The sequence below is a fragment of the Limanda limanda genome, chromosome 11 (assembly GCF_963576545.1).
Source record: "Limanda limanda chromosome 11, fLimLim1.1, whole genome shotgun sequence".
NCBI classification, from domain to species: Eukaryota; Metazoa; Chordata; class Actinopteri; order Pleuronectiformes; family Pleuronectidae; genus Limanda; species Limanda limanda.
Window position 1 is genome coordinate 17,381,620 of NC_083646.1, and position 15,344 is coordinate 17,396,963.

Here is a 15,344-nt window from a genome sequence, read left to right on the forward strand (position 1 = left end):
CATCAAACCATCCATCCATCAACCCTTCCATCCATCTATCCTTGTTCCCCTCCCTCCCTCTCCCTAGCATGATATGATGGGCCGTTATGAGTGGATAGAAGGATTTATGTTGGTTTGTATTTATGAAGGAGAGAAAGGAACAACGGAGAGAGAGAGAGAGAGAGAGAGAGAGATGGGGGGGGGGTGAGATGCTGTGTGTGTCTCTGTGACAACATGGGGTTGCCCATCTCAGCAGTTGGCCTCTCTAAACTCTGTAATTGAGATGAAAATTATGCCAGCTTTCTTCGGTCTTCTTCGAAAACCCAAGTCACTTATTTTATCTCTTTTCATTTCTGGTCCCATAGGGCCTGAAATTGAATTTGGCTTTTGATACACTCTTGGTGTGATTTCATGCTGGTCGTGAGATTATACCTTGACTCTTGGGTGGCAAGCACACTCTCAGGGGTCCTGTTAAGTTTTAGAGGGAAGGAAAAAACAGGAATATGTGGAGAATGACAATTGTACCAAGTTTTATGAGAATGGTCAATGTCATAATTTGGGAAAACCATCTGGAAATCCAGCACCACACTGGAAATCGCTCGCTTCACACAGGGCTGTGTAAGCAATTAGGTATGGGTAACTTTATTTTCCCACAGCTAGAATGATCTGAAACAAATGTACAATATCAACAATCTGGAAAAAACATTTAACTTTTAAAGCGGTATTTACCACCACCCAATAGACCTTAGCTGAAGCGTAATTACTCTTATGAAAGGAAAAAGGAGTCGATTGTTTTACCTCATTGTGCTTAGCTAGTGTGGTTAGGCTTGTTCTGTGAGCTGCTGCTTAGTTTATTGAAAAATATAAAATCCTTTCTTAATTGATTAAGTCCACATTATTGTGGTCTATAATTGTGGGATGTCACATTTTCATTCTTCATAGCAGACAAGTTTGTTCACATGTCTCATTATTACGATTATATTATTTACTTTTGTTTGGATCTAGTGAAAAGTATAACCAAGGTTAAAAAGACATTTCAAAGTTGATTATCAGATTTAGGCATTGTTGCATAAAAACATAGAAGCCAAAGCTCTTGTAGGCTTTGATCTAGTCAACATATTTTAGTTCTCATTATTTATATGTCCTTAACTTTCTTCTCTCTCATACATTTGTTGAATGAGCTTCTGATTCAATGTTGAAAGCGACAGTTGAGGAGCAGGTGGGACAGTTAAATAATGTATTAATGTATGCATGAACTGATCGATCATCAAACAGAGGGAGAGATGGTTACAGAGATATGAGAGAGCACATTAATTCAAAGTCCTTGTTTTGCTACCAAAGGCGTTTGTACAGACAGCTGGCCCGGAGGAAAAGATGGCCGAACGTGCTCTAAGTCCCAAGCTGTTTTCCACCAGGGAAGTTTTCTCATTTCCTTGCTTGTACTGGGACATTACGACCAGTCACGCCTCACCGATTGGCTCTTTGTCCTCCTCTGGGCCAGATTGTCATTTTTATCTACCAATTGATAGCCATGCTTCCTGCCCTGAGCCCACCCTCCCAGGAGACCCATGTAAAGTGGATGAAAACAGGAAGACAATTCCATCCCTCAGCGGCTCCATCTCGCACGTTTCTAGCTGGTAGCCTATTAGTCGTTCGGGAAGGAGAGACTCCAGTATCCCATTTCCACACACCAAAGCCTGGACATCTTGAGCTATTAGCTATTAGATTCTGTTATCGATTCTCATTTAGTTCTATAACAATGTTATATCCACTGAGTGATACTTTTGGAATTGTTTGGTTGCAGTTGGTAAAAGATGAAATATCCTTATTTTTTCCCTTTTTTCTTACCCATCCATCATTGTTTTCACCTCTGTTAACTACTCTGGTAAAATCAGGGGAGTTTAGCTAAGCACAAATATCAAGTTCTTTCTCCACTTCACACTTTATTCATTCATGTTTACCTGTGATTGTTTTTTGGTGCATCTGGTGACAGGATTATTCCATTTCCTGCACAGTTAGAGCAGTTAATTTCTCCCTCTTTTGACCAAACCAGTACCACATGTGCTTTGATATGCCTCAATACCTCTTCCTCTATCCTGTTCACTTTATCCTGTTCACTTAACCATCATATTTATTAGTTGTGAGAAGTTAAATCAAGGCTTTTATTTGACTATTTAAAGCTTGTTATAGCACAATACAAAGACAAGTTTGTTTGTGGTTGAGAAGCTTTATGTAAATGTGTGTGTGTGTGCATTTGAGTGTGTTGTAGATATAGACAAAACAGTAAATTTCTCTTTTTATTATGTGTTGTTTTGTTTGTTTTCTCTGTGCACACAAACACTGAATAATGTCATACAGTAGATTTTCACACTTATACACAGTAATATATTCATTTTCAACATGCACATGATTTTGCTGTATCTGCACACCCACCTTTCCACACACAGCTCTACAGTCTAGTGTGTCACCTTTTCAGGCAAACAACAGAAAAACACACACTGGCAGCGACTGTTTCAATTAGAAAACGAGTATGTAATTAAGTCTTGTTTATTGTTTTCAGGCCACTCGGTTCGGCTGTTAGGTCAGAAGAAAGACGGAGGCCGGAGGCTCGGAGGAGCGAGACTGGACTTGCCCAAGATCAGGAGGAACCCACTCATTGAAATCATCTCCATTAACACTGGGTAGGACACAGACACACAAACAGAAAACATCCAGCATAAGATATTCAGCTGCAACTGTGAATTCAATCTTTGAATTAAATTTCACTGCTTGCGTGTGAGTGTGTATGCAGTCTTCCTTTTGCACAACCACTTAAACAGAGCCCCTCTGTGATTCTAATTTGATCAATTTCACATGGTCTCTTTGAGATGTGTGTGTCGTAGTGTGTGTCTGTGTGTATGCATATAGAGCCACATATTCTTCAAACGTAATCGAATCCCAACAGGTGTCTTATCTTTTTTGTCTCTGCTTCCATTTTATGTCCATCATGAAACAGATACAGAGAAAAACAGAGCTAAGGTGCTTTTAAGCAGAGATTCTGCTTTATTCCAGATTAACTTTTATGTTTCGAGACCGATATGGATTTATTTGGTAAAAATAAAGCTGATATTAGCGTCAGATATATCTGCCAATACAAATGCCGACGAAGGAAAAAATACAGCAATGATTCCAAAGGTGTCATTATCAAGCCCTTAAGAAATGTACCTCAGGCTTGACCAGTAAATCTATTTCAAATAAAAGAAGAAAAAAAATGCACCCAAAAATATGGAACTGGAATTCAGAAAGACACATATTTTTCTGTTAAATTTAGACTATACACATCTTATCTGAATTGTTTTTTCCATGAAATAAATAACTATATATCAATTGGCAAAAATGATGTGTCTTTGAAAGGCTCATATTGGGGAATATTATTGGCCAATTGATCAAGCTCTAGTTACGTTAAGTCACCTTTGATTGATTAAACTGAACCAAACAAGCCTGCATGCCATGTGTGATTTTACATAGCATCTTGTTCCAGAATCAGAGGTGTAACACAACAGTGTGTGTGTCCATCTCTCTGGATATCCATTTTTCAAAGAAATCCATTTGGCTCTGTGACTACTTCTACTGGCAGTGCAAAGGCATAACAATAATCCACCCTCCAATGATGTAAGGCAGAATAAAGATGCAACATTGCTCTTGTGTGAAACCTGGCTACAGTTACACATTCAGATAGTTCCTCGGTTATGTTGCTGATACTGAGTTTGGATAAGGATACTCACTACAATTACTGTTGTATATGGTAAAGTTTTATTTTAACAAACAGCAATAACCCAGATTTATAGTGTAGATAGATAGTTTTAGATAGAAAAGCACAGACATACACACACACACACACACTTTTATGGGCTAATTTCATGTTGTTTACAGATCTGCGCGTCTATACTAACCCATGTGCTGTATTCTCAGCGGGCTAGTTAAAAAGGGTTACGACAGACTAATTCCACTGTGCTGGGCCTCGACTGATGATAATCCATCAATCATCCCCCTGCATGTCTTCAAGGTTTATACACTAATGGCTCGACACACAAAGCAAGGAAGTAAACAACTTGTGGACACAGCACTAATGTCCTCTAAGACCAGGGCTTACATTGTATAAATAAATAACCATTCACTTTTTGTCGTCATTTCCTCTTTTAAGAAAACAAGCTTAAGCTTTTTCTAATCATCTTTGAGAAGTTGCATACATTACATGATCAACAATACATCTCTTTGTTCAAGCCGGTTTCGTGTGCAGTTGGAATTTCCATTAGTGTCCTTGAACCTCTTGGGCTAATTGCAGCAACATTCTGGTCCCTGTAACAAAGTGACCCACTGACAACCAGGTTGTGACCTGTTTTCAGGGCCTGACCTGTTATTTATTACTGCGTTACTACCATAGAAGGTGTTTTTATGATTATTTCGGGTGTTAGAGGGATGCATTGTGTCTCTGTTGCGGAAATTGCCACATTTCACATGGTGTCCATAAATGTCATCCATTTACCTTTGCCTTGAAATGCATTACATTTCAAATACATTCATTATACTCGATAAAGGCGGCATATGTTATAAATCTTGCTCTTATGTTTTATTTTTCTGTCTTTCATGTTAAATTATTACTCCAACGGCCACGATCACACATCTCATAAGGCAGTGAGTGTTCCCAAATAGTCAAATGTGTCTTAGATGTGTCAAGCTCATTGGTCTTTATTTGTGGCTAAAGCTTCTAAGGTTAGACTTTCATTTAATACTAGAAAACCTGTTAATCCAAATGCTTCTGCTTTTCAGAATAACACCTTTGGTCACAACCAAATTTAGATTATTTAGAAAGGCTAGAATACACATTTGTTTAGAAAAAATTGCCACAGCATACAGTTTCAACACTTATTTTCAAAGACTTCCAAAAAAATTGTCCACCAGTGTCATGTGATTGGTTTATTTCAGTTGTTATGAATAGCTACAATGGAGGCAGACACACTCTGTTTCTGGCTCTTTCACAGCCTCTGTGTGTCCTTGGGATAATTGTTGATAAATGGATCTCTGCCTCTCTCAGTGCCTCTTTCCCTCCTTCCTCGGTCACCATCAAATCACAAGCGTGATGTGAATACTTCTTGCTTTTTTGTGATTGTGGACCTGCCTGACTGACCCTTTTTATTTCTCTGTGCCTTCGTTGGCCTTTAAGCCAAATCTTTTTCGATGTTTTGGTATGCATGTGCAGATTGTAAGTCCCTCCTCCAGCAGGGGGTCTGTATCTGATCCAGATGAATTTGATGTTGTTTTTCAATAGGGTCAGTCTGGCTACAAATAAATCCGCCTTCACTCTTCTAAATGAAACTCTTTTAGAAAGGCCGACGGGATTATACCGGTACACTATGTTGACGGGGTGAATCGGCTGTTGACAAATCTCTGCCAAATAACACTTGTGTCACTGAAAATCCAGGCTTAATGTGTGCTTTTGTGTGAGTCGGTCTGTCATTTGTGTCACCGGTTTGACACGGTCCTCTTAGCAGATGTATTAGCGCGTATGCACGTGTGAGCGCGCCGCGGCAAACAGAACGTCTCCTTTATGCTCTCTGATTTCAGACAATCTGTTTTAAATAGTCCTCTGAGGTAGTAGTGACATCATTGGTGACATTTGTCAGCTGATGAAAACAGAGAGATCTTTGTCTGACACACACACACACACACGCACCCACAACATCACTTGCAGTTGTTCTTCAGACTGCCTCTGCGTCAGATGAGATCATTTGAAACTATTAATTTGCACTGTGTCTGTGTGTGGCCTTTTAACGTCTCAAGTTTGTTGCCAGATTTTGTGTGAACATGTGGGATACATTCATTTAAGCTCCCTCTCTCTCGCCTTTCCCTGTGTTTTCATGCCAAATGTCAGGCTGACGTCATGCTGCAGGATCTAGGGCTTCCACAGGGGAGCAGCAGGGCCGTGCAATGTCTTGAATCTAGAAAAAAAATTAGGACATAGGAATATTAATATATATTTATATGCAGTTAATACATTTTTCCCCCAAGCATATAATACAGGATTATATGGTAAGGAGTATTAGTGCATTTTCATTTGTATCAAGTCAGTAACTTCCAGTGCAGTAGATCCACATTAAACATGAGATTAAAACAAATGCTTAGATTTGGGCCCTGAAGTCAATAACAGATTTAGTACCAAAAAACAGAGTGATAGTACTTTTAGAGAACATCTCTTTTTGTCATTACCTCTGCCAAAGAGGTTATATTTTATTCAGTGTTTTTTCTGTTTGTTAGCAGTATTACGCAGAAACTACTGGATGGATTAGTGTGAGGAATCAGAATCGGAACGTATTTTTCACTTTAACATTGCAAAATAGGACGTGTTTAAACCACATTTTTTTGATTTCTCATGGGTGAGGCATGGATCTTAATTAAATTAAACAAATTTAAGGCAACTGATAACTAGGAGTGTGTGCAATAAATACAAATCCAGATCAGGTGGATTTAAATATAGTTTGACAAGGGGACTGTTGGGCCTTGACGGAGGTGTTTGCTCTACTGAGTGTCTTTCTAGTTGCCAGATGCTGAGGGAAAAAAAGCATCTGTTTACCGCTCTTTTATCACAGCACACTGAGCACAATAGCCTGTGTAAACGGATGGGGTCAGAGGTCGCGCTCAGTAGGGCAGGTTAAGGCACGTATGTGGACGATAGTGTGATTGGGATGAAACGGACACAGTTCTTCTTCCTGGTAGAATAATCAGCAGAATTCCCAGGTCCACCAGATAAAGTGTTTATATGAAATGGAAGAGAAGTCACAGAAGGTGACTATTTTACTTTGTAAACCACTGTCGACAATTAGGTTCACAGTCAGTGTTAAATTAAACCCCATGCCTCATTTCAAAATGCTCTGCATACAGTCAAATATATAAATCTACTCTACCATTTCCTTATCTTTATTAGTGCAAATCGACAAAACAGCCTGGCACAGTGTTTCACTTGGGATTACCTATGAAAATGTAATTTCACGTTCAAATTGATTCACAATATTAGTTTCATTTAGTTGCATATTAATTTTATTTGCACCTATTAAAGCCAAATTAGATTGACTTTTTCCTCCCCCACCAAGTAATTTTTATTCCCATCAGAAAATAAATTCAGCGTAGTCCAGCCAGTCCTCAAATGCCCTCTGGCTTTGTATGAGGAACAATGACAGGTTCCTCCTGGGCCATTAGCACATTTTAAGTCATCTCTACTTCACACATTAATGAGCCGTTTTCCTAATTCGGTTTTTAAAGTCTCAGTCCAAAAGCAGGGTGATGCGGCAAAGTTGTTGGGGATATTTTTGTATTTTGTTTTCCTCTGTACTCGAAGACACAGTGAGTGGATGGTGATGCAAATGTGTACAAAATGATAAAATGTAGCCTGTATGTTTTATATAAAAAATAATTCAGATCACAATTTCAGTCCAATTCAATAAAAGTCAATAATTTGAAACATAGTTACTGATTGTCATTTTTCTGACAGTTACATTAATCACATTTTTAAATAATATGTAAGTCGCTTTGGATAAAAGCGTCAGCTAAATGAAATGTAATGTAATGTAATATTTGATATCAAACATTGAATCTCGCCAACCTGAATAGACAACATAATCATAATCACTTAATCTTTCTGGTGACCTTGAAAGTTGAAGTGATACAGAATTGACCATAATCAAACAGCCAAGGTTTTTTTTTTCAAGGAAGTTATCTATTTTGAAGCAGCTCTTGAAAAAGCCAAACCTCTAGCATAACCTCTGTCATATTAAAGTTTGTATTTGCAACAATACAGCACAAAGCTCTTTCACAGATTTTGTATGTCTGTATTGAGCCGTCAGCGAGAGCGGTAAAGCAGTGGCTGGAATAGCGGCTGATAAGAAGCATTTAACAGAGAAATACTTGAAATGCTTAAAGCATTAGACATCCTTTGATGAATGGACCTCTGAAACCTTGTGAAAGTTTGGATTTTCCAAGCTTTTTCACGGGTTGACTATTCAGATTGAATGGTCAACGATGGATGGAATGGTCCTTGATGAATGCGCAGCATGAGAGAGAAAAACACTTGAAATATGTTAAGTGTTGTCACTTTTCAACATAGGGCTGAATCAGATATGGTTGCTTTGAATCTGTCCGTGTTCTTGCCTCTGCAGCTGATGTTGGGCTGGTCTCATGATGCGGTCGCCAGCATTTAGGTTTGGGTCGTCTCTTATGTTGCTCCGTCCATAAGTTCTTTATGCAAACAGATAAGCCTGAGGGTAGAGTTCATTTTCCATTCAGCCCTAAACTGGAAAAATACTTCATGTCTTTCTAATGCTCTGTTTTGTGTCCCAGTTTTAGCACACTTGATGGTAGTAGAGAAGCTAGTGCCTATGTGACTGTTATGCCCCAGGCTACACTAATGGTCCCTTCTTGCTGTGCGTGTGTGTGTGTGCGTGTGCGTGTACGTGTGTGTTCTCTGCAACAATAAAAGCCCTTTTGTGAGCAAGTTGAATCGTGATGCTTCAGCATCATAAACAAGGAATTTACTGCCACTCAGTCAGGATGGGTCATTAAACCCGTGTGTGTATTTGTTGCTGTGTCTGATTGTGTGAACCTTTGCCATTAGACTCCTGGCATTAAAAAAAAAAGCCCTTTGTTCCACTGTTACAGTTCATTTCATTCCATTATCGGTGTCTTCCACGTTCTGTATTTAGTCATATTTTTGGCAGTGACAGTCTCTGTCATTGTTATTGCGATGTGTTTAAGTCAGGTGTTAATGATCCTCTAACCTGAGCCCAATAACCAACTTCATCATTTGTATCCAGCAGGTAAGGGAGATGGCTCAGAGGGAATAGGCAGTGGAAGCAGGTTTCTTGTAGTGTGAGCGCACGCTCTCAAACACTCGAGTGAAGAACTGCTGCCTTGATGTGTCATAGCCGCACTGGCAGTTCTTACATCACAACTATTGGAGGTTGAATTAATATTGACATCAGATGTTTTCAGACATGTTTACCCAAAAATATCGGAAAAATTAAAGTTAATTTGTTTGAATTTTTCCTTAAATACACGAAGAGCGCAGCAGGAGATTGTCCCAGTCAAGGTCGTTCATAACAACAGGAACATTTCCAGAGCATTGAGACAAGAGGTGGCACCTAGGTAGAGCAAACAGGAAGCACAATATGATGTGTAAATTACCCTGCAGAAAGCTCTTGTTTTATGGCTTTTGTTTACAGCACATTGACACCGGCATCGGAAGTTATTGTCAGAAGCTCTTAAATCTCATTTTCCAATCTGACATCTTCTGCGCTATGTTTGTCATCCTGAGATATCTGTATTCCTCCAGTTTCGGGTCTGTTCTGTGATAGAAATCAACACGGCCCACTTGTTTGCTGGATTTTATGGACATCTTTTCTCCTGCGTTCTCACATGGGCTTAGTCAGACATTTGACTACGGGGGCTGGCAGGAAAAGTACCTGAAGTAACTGAAATTTTGCCACACAGCCACTCTGGATACATTTCAGGATAATGTCTCTCATTTTTTGCATGTCTGGAAGCAGCTATGGAGGCCTGCACCACTGTGGAGTTTATGTAGTGAAAGTCAAGTTCAGTGTCTTTGATCATGCATAGTGCAACATTTTTGCATTGTCATTCTTAAATATTTATCAATTTCATTTAATTTTCTTACCCATTGTACGACACAGTGAAAACATATTGCTGTTATTGTTCTCATTCACAACCTGCTCAGTATTCTCCATAAAAAGCCTGTGGGGTTACTCTTACTCTCTTTAATAGAACCAAAGATGTATTACAATAAAATCCAACCGTCTGGATTTTTATTATTGAGGGGTAGAAACATCCTATTCTCTTTGTCACAGGCCTAACCCATGCAGGGAGAAGAAAAGATAACCTTGGAGCTCATAAGCTTTTTTTTTCACTTCGCTTGGTTCAGCTCCCTCTTTTCAGTTCCCCCTATTTTCTTTTTTTCACCTTGTGACACTAATAATAACATATTTATCTACCCACCAGAAAGCTAATTTAATCTGGCCATAAAGCCATGTTTAATATACCCTGTTGCCATTGCTGGGGTTTTAAATAGATATTTAATACCTTTTAAACATTCATATTTTGAATGCTTTACTCAAGCTAGAAAGTAATATCTCTCATCTTTTTTTCCGTGTTGGTCTCTACTCTGTTTGTTTTCTGGGGTTCAAAGAGGCTACTGGCTCATCCCTCTCACAGCATTATCTCTGCCAAATCCTTGATTTGTTCAATCACGAATAATCACTGTAACAAAATACAAACACACACTGTGTAAACACAGCCGCCAGAGACCGAGTGAAAAGTGCCTGCATGCTTGTGTGTTACTTTGCACTGTGAATATGTTTATGTTAGCTAACTGAGTCTTAGTGTGTTCGCTGCCAGTTTCCTGTGATTTGTGTCTGGCTGCCACAACTTCTCTCTCCACTCTCCAGGCTGACATGGTGGAATAATAGCTCTTATCAACGTTGCTCCTGACCTTTACATAGATTTGTGTTAACCATTGTGCTCAAGGTGTAGCGTTCACGGCTGCGGCCAGCTGAGGGAGAAGTAAATCTGAGGTCACAGACGTCTAGATGCACAGAGAAACAATAAGCCTCAGAACAAGCAAGAACAGGGTGAGAAGTTGACTGTGAAGCCACAACCAGAGCAGCAATGTGCCGCATGTCAGAGGTAAATTTAATACCATGAAAACAGTGCTTTTAGTATTTAACAATTCCTGTTTAGTTGTTTCCAGACATGTTCTCCAGGGAACTCTGGAGGTTTGGGTCTTGACTTTCTTTTCACACATGAACAACGCAGTGGGAGATTCTCCACTCGCTTTAGCAACAGCAACAAATGGTATGGAGGATACAGGTGAGGGGTGGCGCAGCAGGCAGAGAAAGGACATAGCATATTCATACCACTAAATAGATAACATGGCTTTGTTTACATTACATCGACAAAGTCAGCGGCTCTTATCAACACAAACTTTTTTGACATGTTCGTCTGATGTGCTCTACATATATGGCTATGCTTCTTCAACGTCATTTACACTCCTGCACACCCCTGTGAATCCAGCAAAGCGAACCGGATTTCTCCTGTTGCTGCCAAACATAGACAGAGAGAAAGATCAAGAGAGAGAGAGAGTGCTGCACACAGCTCTTTAATGATGCAGTCATTCAAAACACAAAGTTAGAGATCTTTTATGTTATTATTCGTGTAAATAAATATCTTGTTTCCTGAAAGAGTCTAGTTAATTAATGGGAAACTCTGACACAGCATTGCACAGCTGGAAGAACAAAGAGCAGCAGCTTACAGCACACACACACTCACTCTCAATGTTTTATCTGTTATCTGTATCTTTCTGATAAGCTTCTGTTTACTTAAGGAAAATCAAAACCTTCTTTGTTTGTCTCTTGTAGCATGTGATGCAAACATCAGATCGTCTTGAACAGACAAGAAATCTCTTTGCAACACCACATCCTGTTCGAGCTGCAGTTTATAACTACTGTTTGATACTCGTGTTTCATATCTACAGCATATTTTCATACCGATCCACTCTTGGGTTATTTTCTCAGCCCTATGTGCAACACTTTCTGTTTGGAGATCAGTTGAACTCTTTGTGATACAGAGGCCTCGACATGGTTGGGTAAAAAATACACAGCTGAGCTCATTGTTGACACACTTTGTATGAAAGAACGTTGGGTAAAAAAGAGTAGAGTCACTTTAAGGGTAGATGAGAAAAAGTGTCAGCGTGAGAGAAAAAGGGGAATGTGGTATAAAGAGGAAAGGGTGGGGGAGTGGGAAGTCATTAGCTGGGTTAAAAGCATATTGAATCAGGCCAACTGTATGTGGTCTTAGTTAATTAGGGCCCGAGCACCGAATGGTGAGAGGCCCTATTGAAATTGTAATGATTATTATTATTATTATTATTTTTCCGGCAAAAGGATGGGCTTTTTGAGAGCTTTAACGTGCTCAAAAAGTTATGAAACTTTGCAGTAAATTAGTAAGTGGTGAAAATTTACGTATTCTGGAGTAATTTGAAATGGGCGTGGCAAAATGGCTCAACAGCGCCCCCTGGAACCCAGCCCCTAGGTTTCCACATAACCGTTTTTCACCAAAATCGGGCAAGAGGTGTATCGTGACTAATCATGAAAAAAAGTCACAAGGGGCATTATGAAAAACGCAACACGAAGCCCGCCATTTTGGATTTAGTGGCCATTTTGGCCATTTTGTCGATTTTTACTTTAATGTACTTGTCCCAGGGCTTTCATCAAATCAACTTCAAATTCAGATGAGTGTCATCACAACAAGATGGAGAAAAAAGTTGACTTAAAAAAAATCAACTTTTCGTCACACCGTGTGACCGTGGCGTGGCGTCAAAGTTTGATTAAACGCCATCAAAACACGAGGTTCTGTATCTCAGACATATTTGGACCAATCGATTCCAAACTATACATGTCTTACACTTGGATGTATTTCTCCTCATCCACTGACCTCAACCATGTCAAACTCTATCAAATGGGTCTCAAGACATTGATAATGAAGATATAAGATTACTGTGACTTTTCGTCAAACACAGTATTAATGGCGTGGCATCAAAGTTCATCAAGTCGCCATGACACACGAAATTGCTGTAACTTCCGTGTTCATGGTTCCATCTCACTCAAACTACATGTGTGTGTTAACATCCCCCCCCTGAAGATATTCATATGGTTTTAAGAAATGGGCGTGGCAAAAAAACTGACTAGCGCCCCCTAAAAGGGGAGCCCCGGCACTACGATTGGCCGACATGTACAAAAATCTATGGGGACATGTGTCTTTTCATAACAAACAAATAAGTCTCTTGGATCGATATGTTAGATCAAACAGGAAGCCCGCCATTTTGGATTTGGTGGCCATTTTTGCCATTTTCCACATTTTTACTTTGACATACTTGTCTCAGGGCTTTTATCAGTTCATCTTTAAATTCAGATGAGTGTCATCACAACAAGATGGAGATAAAAAATGATTTAGGGATTTATCGTACGTCACATCGTGTGACCGTGGCGTGGCGTCAAAGTTCATCAACTCGCCGTGAACCACGAAATGCTGTTACTTCAGTGTTCATGGTTCTATCTCACTCAAACTACATGTGTGTATCTACAGCCCCCCCCCCTGAAGATATTCATATGGTTTTAAGGCCGTGTGACCGTGGCGTTGAAGTTTGATTAAACGCCATCAAAACACGTTGTTCTGTATCTCGGACATATATTGTCCAATTGAGTCCAAACTAGACATGTAAGACTAGAGTCCCGGCCTGATGACATCTACACAGAAATCATGACTTTAAATCACAGCGCCCCCTGGTGGCTACAGGAAGTGAAGCTTTTATCCTTGCCACAGAGAGGAAAACGCATCCAACGCGGAGACGTGCGCTTGGTCATCGACCACTCTCTCCCCCGACCGCAACAGGCTTCAACGTGCAGGTGCTCGGGCCCGCAAGTGCTACAACGTAGCCCTAGTTTGAGTTGCTTTGGCAATTGCAGTGAGGAAGGGAATAAGGTTGAAAAAGAAAAAGGAGCCAGTTTTTATTAGATGCCACAGAGAGGCACAGGAGAAGTCTCTTATTTTTCCTCTTTTTCATACCAACGCACTAATGGGAACAGCTATATCTACTCCACTTTAGATAATTTGTCCATATCTTACCACCCTTTTAAAATGCCACTTTACACTCCTTTACTTGACTGTATTTTCATTCTGTTGGTCAATGATCTCACTCTTATTTTCTTTTGTGTTTTTTTCCTCCCTGAGGAAAATTCATCATGTGAAGGAAGCAGCTCCACAAACAGGGAGGGAATGTGCTGATGTGCTTCAGAGAAGTAGAGTTACAGAAGAGTGAGGGCTGTTAACACCAGGGTTTCTGATCACGTACATATTGTGGATTATTGTAGGAATGCATGAATGCACAATGCACACAAAGCATATTTTATTTGACTTTTAGGCTCACATACAAACACTTTTTGTTTTGTTCATGGCACATGATCGTATGCAGACACTCTTCAAGTGACACACACACATTCACACACTCACACCTTAACCACAGTGGCCTTTCCTGCTGTTTATCAAACCAGTGTGTGGGTAGTTTTCAGCTCCACTGGTCTGGACATATTATTCCATTTCCCTCTTTCCCACTGCTTAACACACAAACACACAAATACATGCCCTAGAGACACACACGTGCACTGCATCAACTGTCCTCCCTGCACTCACACACCAGGAGAGACTCTGCTCCCCACAGTAAATCCTAAAGATTGATGTGTCTCCTTGGACCCCGTGTCACACACACACACATACACACCCACACAAACACACACACACACTGATCATCTAACAGACTATTTACACAAACCAGTTTCCTACATGTTTTCTTTCTAAGAGTTAAATGGTCCACAGTTGTCAGACACAAACATTAACCCACAAATCAGGCTTTCTTTCTGTGACTCAGACAAATGTATGTGCTCTTTTAGGGGGGAACAAGTTCACTGGTAACATAATCTTAACTAATGGCATACTGTGTAATTACCTTAAGACTTCTCAGCAGATTCCTATGTCCTGAGGTCCTTTACTGAAGCCATCTTCACTGTCAAACTGTCAATAGGGTTACATCATCGTCAGCTGCAGAATAGTTTTCTCTCTTGTGAGCTGTGGACAGAAAGAAAACACAGAATGTTGTTGCACCACTGACTCTGTTGATCCTGCTGCTTTAAAATAATTTTTGCTCAATTCTCCCCTTAGATTTTGGGGTTGATCCAACTTTAAAACCAATGAAACGACAGAACACAACTTGTAATGGACAAATAAATCTCATTCTGTGCATCAGAGTTACCAGAACTATGAATCACAATTTTGTTTTATTTTATGCTGGTGTCAGTCTCCAAGATGTTGTCTGTTCAGATGGTTACTGTGTCTGATTGGGTGATATATTGGTTAAAGATACTTAGTCGAGAGACTTGACCAACTGTATGTCGGACCTGACCAATCTCTGTTGGCCATCTTTAACGATGTGCATGATGGCTTTGGAAAGGAAGTGCTTGTGTAAAAGAACGTAAACCAACATGGTGTCCGATGTAGGGCTCCAACTTAAGACTATTCTGATAGTCGATTAGTCACCGATTATTGAAACAATTAATCGACTAATTGGATTATGAATGACACAAATTCTCAATTGCAATAATTTAGCAAGCAGCTTTTAAATTTAGCTTGAGGTTGTTCAAGGCATGTGATGACTGAAAATAAAGACAATAAAGATCGATACTTCATTCACAAAAATGTCTTTTAATAAACTT

General features: G+C 39.8%; 1 protein-coding gene across 1 annotated transcript in view; it reads left to right on the forward strand.

Moving 5' to 3' along the window:
* The window catches only part of cdkal1 (CDK5 regulatory subunit associated protein 1-like 1), a 247,851-nt gene that overhangs the window by 85,516 nt on the left and 146,991 nt on the right, over positions 1-15,344 (forward strand). The window contains exon 7 of the mRNA XM_061080642.1: positions 2,540-2,660. Coding sequence (XP_060936625.1) covers positions 2,540-2,660 — 121 coding nt within the window. The remainder of the gene's footprint in view (positions 1-2,539; positions 2,661-15,344) is intronic.